This window comes from Anomaloglossus baeobatrachus, chromosome 8 (assembly GCF_048569485.1).
Source record: "Anomaloglossus baeobatrachus isolate aAnoBae1 chromosome 8, aAnoBae1.hap1, whole genome shotgun sequence".
NCBI lineage: Eukaryota > Metazoa > Chordata > Amphibia > Anura > Aromobatidae > Anomaloglossus > Anomaloglossus baeobatrachus.
The window spans coordinates 63,033,263-63,053,643 of NC_134360.1; the positions used below are offsets into that span (position 1 = coordinate 63,033,263).

Here is a 20,381-nt window from a genome sequence, read left to right on the forward strand (position 1 = left end):
TATAGATTATTTAGCAACGAAAATGTATAATTGGTGGAGGAAGGTTGAACTAGATGGTCTTTTTTCAACCTAGGTAACCACAACTAAGGTTACGCTCACACGAGCATATGACAATAAAAGGATTGCATCACCCGGCACGGCCTGACGCTCTCCGGACACGAGCGTGCAGCTGCATAGAAATACATGCAGCCGACCGGCTCCTGTCAGGAGAGTGCGAGTCCGTGCCGGGTGATGCGATCCTATAATCGTGCGAGTCATGTGAGTGTACCCTAACATTATTCAGCTTACCCCATCCAATCGTTCAAAAAGAGCTTTGCTGCCGCCTCCAGGTCAGCCACACCTTTCTTCAGCAAAAATCCTCGCTTATGAGCGAGTAAATCCAAGAATTCTGGTGGATTCCTGTAATCTGCAACATTGTACCGCAACATCACCTGCAAAAGAAGAGGAAAGAAGAGTTACTTCACTTTTCAAATGATATGAAGCCCCGGTTATAGGACGCAGCCAAGCGTAAAGAACAGTAAATATGGGGCAAAGAAGAAGGGAATTTTGTTTACTTACCGTAAATTCCTTTTCTTCTAGCTCCAATTGGGAGACCCAGACAATTGGGCGTATAGCTACTGCCTCCGGAGGCCGCACAAAGTATTACACTTTAAAAAGTGTAACCCCTCCCCTCTGCCTATACACCCTCCCGTGCGTCACGGGCCCATCAGTTTTGGTGCCAAAGCAGGAAGGAGGAGGATGTTCGGAGAACTAAAACCATGAACCAAAAGAACAATTCAACATGAACATGTGTACACAAAAGAACAAAAGCCCGAAGGGAACAGGGGCGGGTGCTGGGTCTCCCAATAGGAGCTAGAAGAAAAGGAATTTACGGTAAGTAAACAATATTCCCTTCTTCTTTGTCGCTCCATTGGGAGACCCAGACAATTGGGACGTCCAAAAGCAGTCCCTGGGTGGGTAAAAGAATACCTCGATAAAAAGAGCCGAAAAACGGCCCCTTCTTACAGGTGGGCAATCGCCGCCTGAAGGACTCGCCTACCTAGGCTGGCATCTGCCGAAGCATAGGCATGCACCTGATAGTGTTTTGTGAAAGTGTGCAGACTAGACCAGGTAGCTGCCTGACACACCTGCTGAGCCGTAGCCTGGTGCCGCAATGCCCAGGACGCACCCACGGCTCTGGTAGAATGGGCTTTCAGCCCTGAAGGAATCGTAAGCCCAGATGAACGGTAGGCTTCAAGAATCGGTTCCTTGATCCACCGAGCCAAGGTTGCCTTGGAAGCCTGCGACCCCTTACGCTGGCCAGCGACCAGGACAAAGAGCGCATCAGAACGGCGCAGGGGCGCCGTGCGAGAAATGTAGAGCCTGAGTGCTCTCACGAGATCTAACAAGTGCAAATCCTTTTCACATTGGTGAACTGGATGAGGGCAAAAGGAAGGTAAGGAGATATCCTGATTGAGATGAAAAGGGGATACCACCTTAGGGAGAAATTCCGGGACCGGACGCAGAACCACCTTATCCTGGTGAAACACCAGGAAGGGGGCTTTGCATGACAGCGCTGCTAGCTCAGACACTCTCCTAAGTGAAGTGACTGCCACTAGGAAGGCCACCTTCTGCGAAAGGCGTGATAGAGAGACATCCCGCATCGGCTCGAAAGGTGGCTTCTGGAGAGCCGTGAGCACCCTGTTAAGATCCCAGGGTTCTAGCGGACGCTTGTAAGGTGGGACTATGTGGCCGACCCCCTGCAGGAACGTGCGGACCTGCGGAAGCCTGGCTAGACGCTTTTGAAAAAACACGGAAAGCGCCGATACTTGTCCCTTGAGAGAGCCGAGAGACAAACCCTTGTCCATTCCGGATTGAAGGAAGGAAAGAAACGTGGGCAAGGTAAACGGCCAGGGAGTAAAACCCTGATCAGAGCACCAGGATAAGAAGATCCTCCAAGTCCTGTGGTAGATCTTGGCCTGTCTCATAGTGGCAATGACATCTTGAGATAACCCTGAGGACGCTAGGAGCCAGGACTCAATGGCCACACAGTCAGGTTGAGGGCCGCAGAATTCAGATGGAAAAATGGCCCTTGAGACAGCAAGTCTGGCCGGTCTGGGAGTACCCATGGTTGACCCACCGTGAGATGCCACAGATCCGGGTACCACGACCGCCTCGGCCAGTCTGGAGCGATGAGGATGGCGCGGCGGCAGTCGGACCTGATCTTGCGTAACACTCTGGGCAGCAGTGCCAGAGGAGGAAATACATAAGGCAGTCGAAACTGCGACCAATCCTAAACTAATGCGTCTGCCGCCAGAGCTCTGTGATCTTGAGACCGTGCCATGAATGCCGGGACTTTGTTGTTGTGCCGAGACGCCATTAGATCGACGTCCGGCGCTCCCCAGCGGCAACAGATCTCTTGAAACACGTCCGGGTGAAGAGACCATTCCCCTGCGTCCATGCCCTGGCGACTGAGAAAGTCTGCTTCCCAGTTTTCTACGCCCGGGATGTGAACCGCGGAGATGGTGGAGGCTGTGGCTTCCGCCCACAGCAGAATCCGCCGAACTTCTTGGAAGGCTTGACGACTGCGTGTGCCTCCCTGGTGGTTGATGTACGCAACCGCCGTGGCGTTGTCCGACTGTATTCGGATCTGCCTGCCCTCCAGCCACCGCTGGAACGCCTTTAGGGCTAGATACACTGCCCTTATCTCCAGAACATGGATCTGAAGGGAGGACTCTGTCGGAGTCCAGGTTCCCTGAGCCCTGTGGTGGAGGAAGACCGCTCCCCACCCTGACAGACTCGCGTCCGTCGTGACCACAGCCCAGGATGGGGGCAGGAAGGATTTTCCCTTCGACAAAGAAGTGGGAAGAAGCCACCACTGAAGAGAGGTTTTGGCTGCCCGTGAAAGGGAGACGCTCCTGTCTAGGGACGTCGACCTCCTGTCCCATTTGCGGAGAATGTCCCATTGAAGTGGACGCAGATGAAACTGCGCAAAGGGAACTGCTTCCATTGCTGCCACCATTTTCCCTAGGAAGTGCATGAGTCGCCTCAAGGGGTGTGACTGGGCTCGAAGGAGAGAGTGCACCCCTGTCTGTAGTGAACGCTGTTTGTCCAGCGGTAGCTTCACTATCGCCGAGAGAGTATGAAACTCCATCCCGAGGTAAGTCAGCGTTTGGGTCGGTGTCAATTTTGACTTTTGGAAATTGATGATCCACCCAAACCTCTGGAGAGTCTCCAGAGCAATGGTCAGGCTGTGTTGGCATGCCACCCGGGAGGGTGCCTTGACTAGAAGATCGTCTAAGTAGGGGATCACCGAGTGGCCCTGAGAGTGCAGGACCGCCACTACTGCTGCCATGACCTTGGTGAAGACCCGTGGGGCTGTCGCCAGTCCGAAAGGCAGTGCTACGAATTGAAGGTGTTCGTCTTTGATGGCGAAACGCAGGAAGCGTTGATGCTCTGGTGCAATCGGCACATCCCTGATGTCGATTGATGCTAGGAAGTCTCCTTGGGACATCGAGGCGATGACAGAGCGGAGAAATTCCATCCGGAACCGTCTGGTTCTGACATGTCTGTTGAGGAGTTTGAGGTCCAGAACGGGACGGAATGATCCGTCCTTTTTTGGCACCACGAACAAGTTGGAGTAGAAGCCGTGACCATGTTCCTGAGGGGGAACGGGAATCACCACTCCTTCTGCCTTCAGAGTGTTCACCGCCTGAAACAGTGCATCGGCTCGCTCGGGGGGCGGAGATGTTCTGAAGAAACGAGTCGGAGGACGAGAACTGAGCTCTATCCTGTAACCGTGAGACAGAATGTCTCTCACCCATCGGTCTTGGACATGTGGCCACCAGGCGTCGCAAAAGCGGGAGAGCCTGCCACCGACCGAGGATGCGGTTTGGGGCGGCCGAAAGTCATGAGGATGCCGCCTTGGGGGCGGTTCCTCCGGCGGTCTTTTTAGGACGCGACTTAGATCGCCATGCAGAAGAGTTCCTCTGGCCCTTCTGTGACCTGTTGGACGTGGAGGAATGGGACCCGGCTGAGGGCCGAAAGGACCGAAACCTCGGTTGAATCTTTCGCTGCTGAGGTCTGTTTGGTTTGGACTGGGGTAAGGACGAGTCCTTTCCCTTGGATTGTTTAATAATTTCGTCCAATTGCTCGCCAAACAAACGGTCGCCAGAAAATGGCAAACCGGTTAAGAATTTCTTGGAAGCAGAGTCTGCCTTCCATTCGCGTAGCCACATGGCCCTGCGGAGTGCCACCGAATTGGCGGATGCTACCGCTGTACGGCTCGCAGAGTCCAGGACGGCGTTCATGGCGTAGGACGAAAAAACCGACGCCTGAGAAGTCAAAGACACAACCTGCGGAGTCGAGGTACGTGTGACCGCATTAATCTCAGACAGACAAGCTGAGATAGCTTGGAGTGCCCACACGGCTGCGAATGCCGGAGCGAAAGACGCGCCTATGGCTTCGTAGATGGATTACATCAGGAGCTCTATTTGCCTGTCAGTGGCATCCTTGAGCGATGAGCCATCTGCCACTGATACTACGGATCTAGCCGCTAGTCTAGAGACTGGAGGATCCACTTTGGGACACTGAGCCCACCCCTTAACTACGTCAGGGGGGAAGGGGTAACGTGTGTCATTAAGGCGCTTAGTAAAGCGCTTGTCCGGAAATGCTCTGTGCTTCTGGACAGCATCTCTGAAGTTAGAGTGATCGAAAAACGCACTCCTTGAACGTTTGGGAAACCTAAACTGGTGTTTCTCCTGCTGTGAAGCCGACTCCTCTATAGGTGGAGTTGGAGGAGAAAGTTCTAGCACCTGGTTGATGGACGCTATAAGGTCATTTACTATGGCGTCCCCTTCAGGTGTATCAAGATTGAGAGCAACGTCAGGGTCAGAGCCCTGAGCTGCGACCTCCGCTTCATCCTCCAGGGAGTCCTCATGCTGAGACCCTGAGCAGCGTGACGAAGTCGAGGAAGGTCCCCAGCGAGCCCGCTTAGCCGGTCTGGGACTGTGGTCCGAGTCGGAGTCCTCACCGTGGGACCTAGGTGTCACCTCAGGAGCACTTTGCTGCGCTGACCGAGATGGGCCTGGGGGCGATGAACGCACAGCGTCCTGGGCCTGTGTTACCGGTCTGGACTGCAAGGCTTCTAATATCTTAGCAGACCATCTATCCATAGACTGAGCCATGGATTGTGAAAGTGACTCAGAGAGTTTCTCAGCCAAAACTGCAAACTCTGTCCCTGTCACCTGGCCAGTGGAAGCCGTCTGTTCTACCTGAGCCGAGGGTCCCACCAGTGCCCGAGGCTCCGGCTGAGTGAGTGCCACAGGGGCCGAGCATTGCACAGTGAGGGTAGGTGGAACCTGCAGGTAACATAGCCGCACAAGAGGTACAGGTTGCAAAATAAGCCTGTGCCTTGGCACCCTTGCTCTTTGCGGACGACATGCTGTTGTCTCCCCTTAGAGTAATCAGTGAGGGTATATAGCCACAGTCAAATAATGCGGCCGAACAGAGAAAATGTATACAGTATAAATATATATATATACACTTCGGCACCCAAGGGGGCCAGCACCTAACGGTGCTGCTTACCGACCGCTCAGAGCGGTTGTGTGTCCACCAGATTCCCTGCCTGGGCCTCCCAACGCTACAGAGCTCTGTACTGTATTCCTCCACCGGCAGAAGTGTTATAACAATGGCTGCCAGCGTTCTGAGAGGAGGAGGGAGCCGTGGGCTACCTAATAAGTGCGGGAATCTGGTGCCCCTCAGTGCTCAGTGAGGGGGGAGGAGGATACCTAAGTATGCTCCAGCCCTCACTCCCGACATGTAGTCGAGCGTCCCGCCCTTACCCCTGACTGGCAGGCCCGGGGGCGGGAGTTATAGTACTAGGCCGCAGAAGCCGGGGACTAAATTTAATAGCGCGGCCGGCAAACAGGCGCGGTCGGCGCGGTAGTCCCGGCGTCACAACAAAACACAGCAGCCGTTGCAGCGTTTGTTACACAGGCGTTCCAGCGCCGTCCCCAAGGGGACACAGAGTACCTATTTAGATGCAGGGCCTGTCCCTGATAATACTCAGTCTCCTGTCCGTCAGATTCCCCCAGGGGCTGCGGAGGGAGCCCGGTTCCAGTGCCTGGTGACCGGTTTGGATCCCACTTCTCCCAGAGCCTCTAAGGGATGGGGAAGGAAAACGGCATGTGGCTCCAGCCTGTGTACCCGCAATGGGTACCTCAACCTTAACAGCACCGCCGACATTAGTGGGGTGAGAAGGAAGCATGCCGGGGGCCCTGTGAGGGGCCCTCTTTTCTTCCATCCGATAAAAATCAGCAGCTGCTGCTGACTAAAATGTGGAGCTTGCGTGAATGTGTGCCTCCTTCACCACAAAGCATAAAACTGATGGGCCCGTGACGCACGGGAGGGTGTATAGGCAGAGGGGAGGGGTTACACTTTTTAAAGTGTAATACTTTGTGTGGCCTCCGGAGGCAGAAGCTATACACCCAATTGTCTGGGTCTCCCAATGGAGCGACAAAGAAATTACAATTTCCCTGGTTGTCGATATGTACAATACAAGATTAGGTCGGGTCCCCTTGGGATATTATTCCTACAGGATACGCCATGATACAGAGCAATTATTTCCCATTCATTTACAAGGGGTAAGAAGTGTCACTGTAATTGACCGCAGCCGGTCGTCACAGAATGGCATCACGCAGGCATGGCACCCTATGGTTGATCGGAGCCATGGTCCTCATTGGTGACATGTCACAACCTGGCACGGAGGACTGATTACATGTGCGGGAACAGTAGGGCACAGCAAGCTCATAAGAATACCGTATTTTTCGGACTATAAGACGCACTGGACCATAAGACGCACCTTGGTTTTAGAGGAGGAAAATAGGAAAAAAAAAATGTAAGCAAAAAAAAAGAGAATTTTGTTTACTTACCGTAAATTCTTTTTCTTATAGTTCCGACATGGGAGACCCAGACCATGGGTGTATAGCTTCTGCCTCCGGAGGACACACAAAGTACTACACCAAAAAGTGTAGCTCCTCCCTCCTAGCATATACACCCTGTGGATAACCAAATATAGCCAGTTTAGTGCAAAAGCTGAAGGAGGACATCCACCCACAAGTAGAGATAGAGCAAAACCCGGAACAACCGGAGCCTCTGTCCACGACAACAGCCGGTGATAACACACGGAACAAGAAAATTGCCAACAGGCAACAGGGAGGGAGCTGGGTCTCCCAATACGGAACTATAAGAAAAAGAATTTACGGTAAGTAACAAAATTCTCTTTTTCTTTATCGTTCCTTTGGGAGACCCAGACCATGGGACGTTCCAAAGCTGTCCCTGGGTGGGAATAAACAGAAAAAACCAAGAAGTAGGCGGAGCCTAACTTCACAAGTGGGCGACAGCCGCCTGAAGGATGCGTCTGCCCAAGCTCGCATCTGCCGAAGCATGAGCATGCACTTGGTAGTGCTTCGAAAAGGTATGCAGGCTAGTCCAAGTGGCAGCCTGACAGACTTATTGAGCCGTAGCCTGGTGCCTAAAAGCCTAAGAGGCACCGACAGCTCTGGTCGAGTGTGCTTTGATCCCCGGCGGGGGAGGCACCTGAGTACTCTGGTAGGCGTCCGAAATGGTCGATCTAATCCAACGGGCCAAGGTCGGCTTAGAAGCAGAGAGACCCTTGCGCCGCCCTGTGGTTAGCACAAAAAGAGAGGTGCACCGCCTAAGCGCAGCGGTGCGAGACACATAAATCCGGAGAGCACGCACCAGATCTAGAGTATGCAGCGCTTTCTCAAAGCGATGAACAGGGGCCGGACAGAAGGAAGGCAAGGAAATATCCTGGTTAAGGTGGAAGGGAGAGACCACCTTAGGAAGAAAGTCCGGGGTCGGACGGAGAACTACCTTGTCTTGGTGAAAAACCAAAAAAGGTGACTCCGAGGAGAGCGCAGCCAAATCAGAGACTCTCCTGAGAGAAGTTATGGCAACTAGAAAGGCCACCTTTTGAGAAAGACGATACAAAGAAACCTCCCTAAGGGGCTCGAAAGGGGGTTTCTGCAATACCGTGAGGACCAAGTTAAGGTCCCAGGGATCCAACCTACAATAGCCTTCAGCCCAGTAGACCACTGCGCAACCAGCTCTGTCCTTACCTATTGTACCATCACCCATTCCCTGTAGACTGTGAGCCCTCGCGGGCAGGGTCCTCTCTCCTCCTATACCAGTCTGTCTTGTACTGTTAATGATTGTTGTACGTATACCCTCTTTCACTTGTAAAGCGCCATGGAATAAATGGCGCTATAATAATAAATAATAATAATAATAATAATAATAATGATGTGAGACGCACCTTGCATGAAGGTGCGGACCTGAGCCAGCCGGGCGAGACGCCGCTGGAACAGCACTGATAGAGCTGAGACTTGTCCCTTGAGAGAGTTGAGGGACAGTCCTAGCTGCAGACCGGACTGTAAAAAAGACAGAAGGGTCGGCAACGAGAATGGCCAAGGAGAATGGCCGGAAGAGCGACACCAGGACAGGAAAATTTTCCAAGTCCTGTGACAGATCTTGACGGAGGAAGACTTACGGGCCCGAGTCATAGTGGAGATGACTTCAGGAGGAATACCAGAAGCCGTCAAAATCCAGGACTCAAGAGCCACGCCGTCAATTTGAGTACCGCAGAATTCGGGCGGAAAAACGGACCTTCCGAGAGCAGGTCTGGACGGTCCGGAACATGCCACGGCATCTCCACGGACAGTTGGAGCAGGTCCGGATACCAAGCTCGCCTGGGCCAGTCCGGTGCAATGAGGATGACTCGATGGCCCTCCATTCTGATCTTGCGCAGGACTCTGGGCAAGAGAGCTAGAGGGGGAAACACATAGGACAGACGAAACTGGGACCAGTCTTGAACCAGAGCGTCCGCGGCAAAGGCCTGAGGATCGTGGGATCGAGCCACGTAAACCGGAACCTTGTTGTTGTGACGGGATGCCATTAGGTCCACGTCCAGAGTGCCCCACTTGCGGCAGATTGACAAACACTGCCGGGTGCAGGGACCACTCGCCATCGTCCACGGATTGACGGCTGAGATAATCTGCCTCCCAGTTTTCTACGCCAGGGATGTGGACTGCGGATATGGTGGACTTGGAGTCCTCCGCCCATTGAAGGATGCGTTGTACCTCCAACATTGCCAGGCGGCTGCGTGTCCCGCCTTGGTGATTGATGTAGGCAACCGCTGTCGCGTTGTCTGACTGGACTCGAATGTGCCTGCCTGCCAACAGGTGGTGAAAGGCTAGGAGAGCTAGAAGCACAGCTCTGGTTTCCAGCACATTGATTGAAAGGGCTGACTCGGACGGAGTCCAAGTGCCCTGTGCTCTGTGGTGGAGATGTACAGCTCCCCAGCCGGATAGGCTGGCATCCGTGGTGAGAATCACCCAGGACGGAGTCAGGAAGGAGCGCCCTTGGGACAGGGAGAGGGGTCGAAGCCACCACTGAAGAGAGCTCCTGGTCCGTGGCGACAGAGCCACTAACCTCTGTAAGGAGGAAGGCCGCTTGTCCCAACAGCGGAGAATGTCCAGCTGCAGAGGACGCAGATGGAACTGGGCAAAGGGAACCGCCTCCATGGAGGCCACCATTTGACCCAGCACCTGCATCAGACGCCTGAGGGTATAACGGCGGGGCCTCAAGAGAGAGCGCACCGCCAACCGGAGTGACAGCTGTTTGATTAAGGGCAACTTCACAAGTGCCGGCAAAGTCTCGAACTGCATCCCTAGGTACGTGAGACTCTGGGTCGGAGTCAGAGTGGATTTGGGAAGATTGACAATCCACCCGAATTGGGCTAGGGTGGCGAGAGTGAGCGAAACACTCCGCTGACAGTCTGCGCTGGATGTACCCTTGACCAGAAGGTCGTCCAGATAAGGAAGCACTGCTAACCCCTGGAGGTGCAGGACCGCAATCACTGCCGCCATGACCTTGGTGAATACCCGAGGGGCCGTGGCTAACCCGAAGGGGAGAGCCACGAATTGGAAGAAGGGAATTTTGTTACTTACCGTAAATTCCTTTTCTTCTAGCTCTTATTGGGAGACCCAGACGATTGGGGTATAGCTACTGCCCTCCGGAGGCCACACAAAGCACTACACCAAAAGTGCAAGGCCCCTCCCCTTCTGGCTATACCCCCCCATGGTATCACGGGTACTCCAGTTTTAGTGCCAAAGCAAGAAGGAGGAAGCCAACAACTGGTTTAAACAAATTAACTCCGAGTAACATCGGAGAACTGAAAAACCGTTCAACATGAACAACATGTGTACCCGCAAACAGCAAAAACAATCCCGAAGGACAACAGGGCGGGTGCTGGGTCTCCCAATAAGAGCTAGAAGAAAAGGAATTTACGGTAAGTAACAAAATTCCCTTCTTCTTCAGCGCTCTATTGGGAGACCCAGACGATTGGGACGTCCAAAAGCTGTCCCTGGGTGGGTAAAGAAATACCTCATGTTAGAGCTGCAAAACAGCCCCCCCCTACGGGGATGTCACTGCCGCCTGCAGGACTCTTCTACCTAAGCTGGCATCCGCCGAAGCATAGGTATGCACCTGATAATGCTTGGTGAAAGTGTGCAGACTCGACCAGGTAGCTGCCTGACACACCTGTTGAGCCGAAGCCTGGTGCCGTAATGCCCAGGACGCACCCACGGCTCTGGTTGAGTGGGCTTTTAGCCCTGAAGGAACCGGAAGCCCAGCAGAACGGTAGGCCTCTATAATTGGTTCTTTGATCCATCGAGCCAAGGTGGCTTTAGAAGCCTGCAACCCCTTGCGCGGACCGGCGACAAGGACAAAAAGTGCATCGGAACGGCGCATGGGCGCCGTGCGGGAAATGTAGATCCTGAGTGCTCTCACCAGATCTAGCAAACGCAAGTCCTTTTCATACCGGTGAACCGGATGAGGATAAAAGGAAGGCAAGGATATATCCTGATTAAGATGAAACGAGGATACGACCTTAGGGAGAAACTCCGGAATGGGGCGCAGCACTACCTTGTCCTGGTGGAACACCAAGAAGGGAGCCTTGGATGACAGAGCTGCCAGCTCAGACACTCGCCGAAGCGATGTGATCGCAACAAGAAACGCCACTTTCTGTGACAGGCGAGAAAAAGAAACTTCTTTGAGAGGCTCGAAAGGCGGTTTCTGGAGAGCCACTAGTACTCTGTTCAGATCCCATGGATCCAACGGCCGCTTGTACGGGGGCACAATATGACAGACCCCCTGCAGGAACGTGCGCACCTTAGGAAGACGTGCTAGACGCTTCTGAAAAAACACGGATAGTGCCGAGACTTGCCCTTTAAGGGAGCTGAGCGACAAGCCCTTTTCCAACCCTGATTGCAGGAAAGACAGAAAAGTGGGCAATGCAAATGGCCAGGGAGACACTCCCTGAGCAGAGCACCAGGTTAAGAAAATCTTCCACGTTCTGTGGTAGATCTTAGCAGAAGTTGACTTCCTAGCTTGTCTCATTGTGGCTACCACTCCCTGGGATAAGCCTGTTAACGATAGGATCCAGGACTCAATGGCCACACAGTCAGGTTCAGGGCCGCAGAATTCTGATGGAAAAACGGCCCTTGAGACAGCAGGTCTGGACGGTCTGGAAGTAACCACGGTCGGCCGACCGTGAGATGCCACAGATCCGGATACCACGATCTCCTCGGCCAGTCTGGGGCGACGAGTATGATGCGGCTGCAATCGGATCTGATCTTGCGTAGTACTCTGGGCAAGAGTGCCAGAGGCGGGAATACATATGGGAGGCGGAACTGCGACCAATCTTGCACCAAGGCGTCTGCCGCCAGAGCTCTTTGATCGCGCGACCGCGCCATGAATGCCGGGACCTTGTTGTTGTGCCGAGACGCCATTAGGTCGACGTCCGGCACCCCCCAGCGGCGACAGATTTCCTGAAACACGTCCGGGTGAAGGGACCATTCCCCTGCGTCCATACCCTGGCGACTGAGGAAGTCTGCTTCCCAGTTTTCTACGCCTGGGATGTGAACCGCGGAGATGGTGGATGCTGTGTCCTCCACCCACATCATAATGCGCCGGACTTCCTGGAAGGCTTGCCGGCTGCGCGTCCCTCCTTGGTGGTTGATGTATGCCACCGCTGTGGAGTTGTCCGACTGGATTCGGATCTGCTTTCCTTCCAGCCACTGTTGAAAGGCTAGTAGGGCAAGATACACTGCCCTGATTTCCAGAACATTGATCTGAAGGGTGGACTCTTGCGGAGTCCACGTCCCCTGAGCCCTGTGGTGTAGAAACACTGCTCCCCACCCCGACAGACTCGCATCTGTCGTGACCACTGCCCAGGATGGGGGCAGGAAGGATCTTCCCTGAGACAATGAGGTGGGAAGGAGCCACCATTGTAGAGAGTCCTTGGCCGTCTGGGAAAGAGAGACTTTCCTGTCTAGGGAAGTCGTCTTCCCGTCCCATTGGCGGAGAATGTCCCATTGAAGTGGACGCAGATGAAACTGCGCAAAGGGAACTGCTTCCATGGCTGCCACCATCTTCCCTAGGAAGTGCATGAGGCGCCGTAAGGGGTGCGACTGGCCCTGAAGGAGAGATTGCACCCCTGTCTGTAGGGACCGCTGCTTGTTTAGCGGAAGCTTCACTCTCGCTGCTAGAGTATGGAACTCCATGCCAAGATACGTTAGTGACTGTGTCGGTGACAGATTTGACTTTGGAAAGTTGATGATCCATCCAAAAGTCTGGAGAGTCTCCAGCGTAGCCTGTAGACTGAGTTGGCATGCCTCTTGAGAGGGTGCCTTGACAAGTAGATCGTCTAGGTAAGGGATCACTGAGTGTCCCTGAGAGTGCAAGACTGCTACCACCGCCGCCATGACCTTGGTGAAGACCCGGGGGGCTGTCGCCAGACCGAATGGCAGAGCTGCGAACTGAAGATGGTCGTCTCCTATCACAAAACGTAGAAAACGTTGATGTTCTGTAGCAATTGGCACGTGGAGATAAGCATCTTTGATGTCTATTGAGGCAAGGAAGTCTCCTTGAGACATTGAGGCAATGACAGAACGGAGGGTTTCCATCCGGAACCGTCTGGCGTGCACATGTTTGTTGAGCAGTTTTAGGTCCAGAACAGGACGGAACGAGCCGTCCTTTTTTGGCACCACAAAGAGATTGGAGTAAAACCCTCTCCCTTGTTCCTGAGATGGTACAGGAACCACTACTCCTTCCGCTCTTAGGGAGTCCACCGCCTGCCGCAGGACATCTACACGGTCTGGATGTGGGGAGGTTCTGAAGAACCGAGCTGGAGGACGAGAACTGAACTCGATTCTGTACCCGCGCGACAAAATGTCTGTCACCCACCGGTCTTTGACCTGTGACATCCAAGTGTCGTAAAAGCGGGAGAGCCTGCCCCCGACCGGAAATGCGGAGGGAGGGGACTGGAAGTCATGAGGTAGCCGCTTTGGAAGCGGTTCCTCCATTTGCTTTCTTGGGGCGTGAATGAGCCCGCCAGGAATCTGAGTTTCTTTGCGTCCTCTGAGTCCCTTTGGACGAGGAGAATTGTGTTTTGCCCGAACCTCGAAAGGACTGAAACTTCTGCTGCCACTTTCTCTGCTGAGGTTTGCTTGATCTGGGCTGGGGTAAAGAGGAGTCTTTACCCTTGGACTGTTTAATGATGTCAGCCAATGGCTCGCCAAACAGTCTATCTCTAGATAAAGGCAAGCTGGTTAAACATTTTTTGGAACCAGCATCTGCTTTCCAGTCCTTTAACCACAATGCTCTGCGCAAAACTACCGAATTGGCAGACGCCATTGAGGTGCGGCTGGTAGATTCTAGGACCGCATTGATAGCGTAAGACGCAAACGCGGACATCTGCGAGGTAAGGGACGCCACTTGCGGCACCGCTGGATGTAAGATAGCATCCACTTTTGCTAAACCAGCTGAAATAGCTTGGAGTGCCCATACGGCTGCGAATGCTGGAGCAAACGACGCGCCGATAGCTTCATAGACAGATTTTAACCAAAGGTCCATCTGTCTGTCATTGGCATCCTTAAGTGAAGCGCCATCCTCCACTGCAACTATGGATCTAGCTGCAAGCTTGGAAATCGGGGGGTCCACCTTTGGACACTGGGTCCAGCGCTTGACCACATCAGGGGGGAAAGGATAACGTGTATCCTTAGAACGTTTAGAGAAACGCTTTTCTGGATGAGCGTCGTGTTTCTGGATTGATTCTCTGAAGTCAGAGTGATCCAACAGAGCACTTAATTTACGCTTGGGATAGAGGAAACGAAATTTCTCCTGCTCTGCCGCTGCCTCTTCTGCTGAAGGGGCTGGGGGAGAAATATCTAACAGCCTATTGATGGCTGAGATAAGATCGTTTACCATGGCGTCCCCATCCGGGGTATCCAGATTGAGAGGGGTTCCAGGATTAGACTCCTGATCACTCTCTTCAGACACATCACAGGGAGACTGATTGCGCTGAGACCCTGAGCAGTGTGATGACGTTGAGGGTCTTTCCCAGCGAGCCCGCTTGGGGTGGCTGGGGCAATCATCTGAGTCATTATACTCATCCTGAGAAGCCGGGGACCCCCTTGCAGTCTGGATTAAATCCAACTGCGGAGGATTAGAGGACATAGACCTCGCCGTGTCCATAGACTGAGCCCCAGGCATGGATTGCAAAGTTTCCAGGATTTTTGCCATAGTCACAGACATATTAACCGCAAAAACTGCAAAGTCTGTCCCCGACACCGGGGCAGGACTTACAGGCGTCTCAGCCTGGGTCACTATCTCTCCTGACTCCGGCTGGCGAAGCAGCACCGGATCTGAGCATTGCACACAATGGGGGTCCTTGGAGCCTGCTGGTAGAGCAGCCCCACATGCAGCACACGCAGTGCACACAGCCCTAGCCTTGGCAGCTTTGCGTCTTGTGGATGACATGTTGCTGCCTCCTCAGAGCGATCTGGGGTATTCAGCCAGGAAGCGACCTCACAGTGCAAGAAATCAATAAATATCTATGTCCAGTGACACAATACACTAACATACACTGAGGCACTAGAGGGGCCAGCTGAAAAGCCGCTTACCGCCCGCTTAAGAGCGGGTGTGTGGTCTTCCAAAGCCCCTCAGTCTAGGTCTCCCAGAGCCTTGCGTCCTTCCTCCAGCCAGACATGCTGTAATGGCTGCCGGCGTCCTGAGAGAAGGGGGGCGGGCCCTGGGCGTTCCTGACCAAGAGCGGGAAGCCTGCTTCCCTCTGTGCCTAGTGTGAGGGCTGGAGCATGTAAATCAGGCTCCAGCCCTCCTCGCTGCCGTGAAACAGCGTCTCTCCCCTACCCTGATTGACAGGGTGGGGGCGGGAACGATCGGAGCTGCCGGCGTCCTAGGCCCAAAAGCCGGGGACTAGAGTTATAAACGCCGCCGCCGTAAAAGCGCGGTCGGCGTATCCCCGGCGCACCACAAGTCACAGCAGCGCCGCCCGGTCCAGAGGGGGTCGGCGCTGCGTTCCCAGAACACAAAGTCCCCCAGATAACTGTAGGAACACCAGCTCAGTGTACGGTCCCCGGCGCACTACAACACCCAGCCAGCCCGGAGTGTGTCTGTGCCTGCCGGGGACACAGAGTACCTGTATGATGCAGGGCCCGGTCCCTGATGGTACTCCTGCTCCGTATCCATCAGGTTCTAATGGGTCTGTGGATGGAGCCCGGCGTCAGAGCTTTGAAGCCGGCAGGATCCCACTTCCACAGAGCCCCCAAGGGGATGTGGAAGGAAAACAGCATGTCAGGCTCCAGCCCTGTACCAGCAATAGGTACCTCAACCTTACAACACCATCCAGGGGTGAGAAGGGAGCATGCTGGGGACACTATATGTGTCCTCTTTTCTTCCATCCGAACTAGTCAGCAGCTACTGCTGACTAAAATCTGTGGAGCTATGCATGGAATGTCTGACCTCCTTCGCACACAAAGCTAAAACTGGAGTACCCGTGATACCACGGGGGGGGGTATAGCCAGAGGAGGAGGGGCCTTGCACTTTTAATGTAGTGCTTTGTGTGGCCTCCAGAGGGCAGTAGCTATACCCCAATCGTCTGGGTCTCCCAATAGAGCGCTGAAGAAAGGATAACGTGTATCCTTAGAACGTTTAGAGAAACGCTTTTCTGGATGAGCGTCGTGTTTCTGGATTGATTCTCTGAAGTCAGAGTGATCCAACAGAGCACTTAATTTACGCTTGGGATAGAGGAAACGAAACTTCTCCTGCTCTGCCGCTGCCTCTTCTGCTGAAGGGGCTGGGGGAGAAATATCTAACAGCCTATTGATGGCTGAGATAAGATCGTTTACCATGGCGTCCCCATCCGGGGTATCCAGATTGAGAGGGGTTCCAGGATTAGACTCCTGATCACTCTCTTCAGACACATCACAGGGAGACTGATTGCGCTGAGACCCTGAGCAGTGTGATGACGTTGAGGGTCTTTCCCAGCGAGCCCGCTTGGGGTGGCTGGGGCAATCATCTGAGTCATTATACTCATCCTGAGAAGCCGGGGACCCCCTTGCAGTCTGGATTAAATCCAACTGCGGAGGATTAGAGGACATAGACCTCGCCGTGTCCATAGACTGAGCCCCAGGCATGGATTGCAAAGTTTCCAGGATTTTTGCCATAGCCACAGACATATTATCCGCAAAGAAGGGAATTTTGTTACTTACCGTAAATTCCTTTTCTTCTAGCTCTTATTGGGAGACCCAGACGATTGGGGTATAGCTACTGCCCTCTGGAGGCCACACAAAGCACTACATCAAAAGTGCAAGGCCCCTCCCCCTCTGGCTATACCCCCCCGTGGTATCACGGGTTCTCCAGTTTTAGTGCCAAAGCAAGAAGGAGGAAGCCAATAACTGGTTTAAACAAATTAACTCCGAATAACATCGGAGAACTGAAAAAACCGTTCAACATGAACAACATGTGTACCCGCAAACAACAAAAAAACATCCCGAAGGACAACAGGGCGGGTGCTGGGTCTCCCAATAAGAGCTAGAAGAAAAGGAATTTACGGTAAGTAACAAAATTCCCTTCTTCTTCAGCGCTCTATTGGGAGACCCAGACGATTGGGACGTCCAAAAGCTGTCCCTGGGTGGGTAAAGAAATACCTCATGTTAGAGCTGCAAAACAGCCCTCCCCTACAGGGGTGTCACTGCCGCCTGCAGGACTCTTCTACCTAAGCTGGCATCCGCCGAAGCATAGGTATGCACCTGATAATGCTTGGTGAAAGTGTGCAGACTGGACCAGGTAGCTGCCTGGCACACCTGTTGAGCCGAAGCCTGGTGACGAAATGCCCAGGACGCACCCACGGCTCTGGTTGAGTGGGCTTTTAGCCCTGAAGGAACCGGAAGCCCCGCAGAACGGTAGGCCTCTAGAATTGGTTCTTTGATCCATCGAGCCAGGGTGGCTTTAGAAGCCTGCAACCCCTTGCGCGGACCAGCGACAAGGACAAAAAGTGCATCGGCACGGCGCATGGGCGCCGTTCGGGAAATGTAGATTCTGAGTGCTCTCACCAGATCTAGCAAACGTAAGTCCTTTTCATACCGGTGAACCGGATGAGGACAAAAAGAAGGCAAGGATATATCCTGATTAAGATGAAAAGAGGATACGACCTTAGGGAGAAACTCCGGAATAGGGCGCAGCACTACCTTGTCCTGGTGGAACACCAGGAAGGGAGCCTTGGATGACAGAGCTGCCAGCTCAGACACTCGCCGAAGCGATGTGATCGCAACAAGAAACGCCACTTTCTGTGACAGCCGAGAAAAGGAAACTTCCTTCAGAGGCTCGAAGCTTCTGGAGAGCAACTAGTACCCTGTTCAGATCCCATGGATCTAACGGCCGCTTGTACGGGGGCACAATATGACAGACCCCCTGCAGGAACGTGCGCACCTTAGGAAGACGTGCTAGACGCTTCTGAAAAAACACGGATAGTGCCGAAACTTGCCCTTTAAGGGAGCTGAGCGACAAGCCCTTTTCTAACCCCGATTGCAGGAAGGAAAGAAACTTGGGCAATGCAAATGGCCAGGGAGACACTCCCTGAGCAGAGCACCAGGACAAGAAAATCTTCCACGTTCTGTGGTAGATCTTAGCCGAATTCGACTTTCTAGCTTGTCTCATTGTGGCAACGACTCCCTGAGATAATCCAGCAGATGCTAGGATCCAGGACTCAATGGCCACACAGTCAGGTTCAGGGCCGCAGAATTCTGATGGAAAAACGGCCCTTGGGACAGTAAGTCTGGTCGGTCTGGCAGTGACCACGGTCGACCGATCGTGAGATGCCACAGATCCGGATACCACGACCTCCTCGGCCAGTCTGGAGCGACGAGTATGACGCGGCTGCACTCGGATCTGATCTTGCGTAGCACTCTGGGCAAGAGCGCCAGAGGCGGAAACACGTATGGGAGCTGAAACTGCGACCAATCTTGAACCAAGGCGTCTGCCGCCAGAGCTCTTTGATCGCGCGACCTCGCCATGAATGCCGGGACCTTGTTGTTGTGCCGGGATGCCATTAGGTCGACGTCCGGCACTCCCCAGCGGCGACAGATTTCCTTAAACACGTCCGGGTGAAGGGACCATTCCCCTGCGTCCATGCCCTGGCGACTGAGGAAGTCTGCTTCCCAGTTTTCTACGCCTGGGATGTGAACCGCGGATATGGTGGATGCTCTGTCCTCCACCCACATTAGAATGCGCCGGACTTCTTGGAAGGCTTGCCGACTGCGCGTCCCTCCTTGGTGGTTGATGTATGCCACCGCTGTGGAGTTGTCCGATTGGATTCGGATCTGCTTTCCTTCCAGCCACTGTTGGAAGGCCAGTAGAGCAAGATACACTGCTCTGATCTCCAGAACATTGATCTGAAGGGTGGACTCCTGCGGAGTCCACGTCCCCTGAGCCCTGTGGTGGAGAAATACTGCTCCCCACCCTGACAGACTCGCATCTGTCGTGACTACTGCCCAGGATGGGGGCAGGAAGGATCTTCCCTGAGACAATGAGGTGGGAAGGAGCCACCATTGTAGGGAGTCCTTGGCCGTCTGGGAAAGCGAGACTTTCCTGTCCAGGGACGTTGACTTCCCGTCCCATTGGCGGAGAATGTCCCATTGAAGTGGGCGCAGATGAAACTGCGCAAAGGGAACTGCTTCCATGGCTGCCACCATCTTCCCTAGGAAATGCATGAGGCGCCGCAAGGGATGCAACTGGCCCTGCAGAAGAGATTGCACCCCTGTCTGTAGTGACCGCTGCTTGTCCAGCGGAAGCTTCACTATCGCTGCTAGAGTATGAAACTCCATGCCAAGATACGTTAGTGATTGAGTCGGTGATAGGATCGACTTTGGAAAGTTGATGATCCATCCGAAAGACTGTAGGGTCTCCAGCGTAGCATTCAGGCTGTGCTGACATGCCTCTTGAGAGGGAGCTTTGACCAGTAAATCGTCTAGGTAAGGGATCACCGAGTGTCCCTGAGAGTGCAAGACTGCTACCACCGCCGCCATGACCTTGGTGAAGACCCGTGGGGCTGTCGCCAGACCAAATGGCAGAGCTACGAACTGAAAATGGTCGTCTCCTATCACAAAACGTAGAAAACGTTGATGTTCTGTAGCAATTGGCACGTGGAGATAAGCATCTTTGATGTCTATTGAGGCAAGGAAGTCTCCTCTGGACATTGAGGCAATGACAGAACGCAGGGTTTCCATCCGGAACTTCCTGGCGTGCACATGTTTGTTGAGCCGTTTTAGGTCCAGAACAGGACGGAACGAGCCGTCCTTTTTTGGAACCACAAAGAGATTGGAGTAAAACCCTTGCCCTTGTTCCTGAGGAGGGACTGGGATCACCACTCCTTCCGCTCTTAGGGAGTCCACCGCCTGCAGCAGAGCATCTGCTCGGTCTGGATGTGGGGAGGTTCTGAAGAACCGAGCTGGAGGACGAGAATTGAACTCGATTCTGTACCCGCGAGACAAAATGTCCGTCACCCACCGGTCTTTGACCTGTGACATCCAAATGCCGGAAAAGCGGGAGAGCCTGCCCCCGACCGGCGATGCGGAGGGAGGGGGCTGGAAGTCATGAGGTAGCCGCTTTGGAAGCGGTACCTCCATTTGCTTTCTTGGGGCGCGTGTGAGCCCGCCACGAATCTGAGTTTCTTTGCGTCCTCTGAGTCCCTTTGGACGAGGTAAATGGTGTCTTGCCCGAACCTCGAAAGGACTGAAACCTCTGCTGCCACTTTTTCTGCTGAGGTTTGGTTGTTCTGGGTTGTGGTAAAGAGGAGTCTTTACCCTTGGACTGCTTAATGATATCAGCCAATGGCTCGCCAAACAGTCTATCTCTAGATAAAGGCAAACTGGTTAAACATTTTTTGGAACCAGCATCTGCTTTCCAGTCCTTTAACCACAAGGCTCTGCGCAAAACTACCGAATTGGCGGACGCCATTG

At 53.7% G+C, this 20,381-nt stretch overlaps 1 protein-coding gene across 1 annotated transcript in view; it reads right to left on the minus strand.

Annotated features, from left to right (window-relative positions):
* GNL3 (G protein nucleolar 3) overlaps positions 1-20,381 on the minus strand; it is a 94,523-nt gene that overhangs the window by 24,201 nt on the left and 49,941 nt on the right. Inside the window, exon 11 of the mRNA XM_075321736.1 lies at positions 289-431. Coding sequence (XP_075177851.1) covers positions 289-431 — 143 coding nt within the window. The remainder of the gene's footprint in view (positions 1-288; positions 432-20,381) is intronic.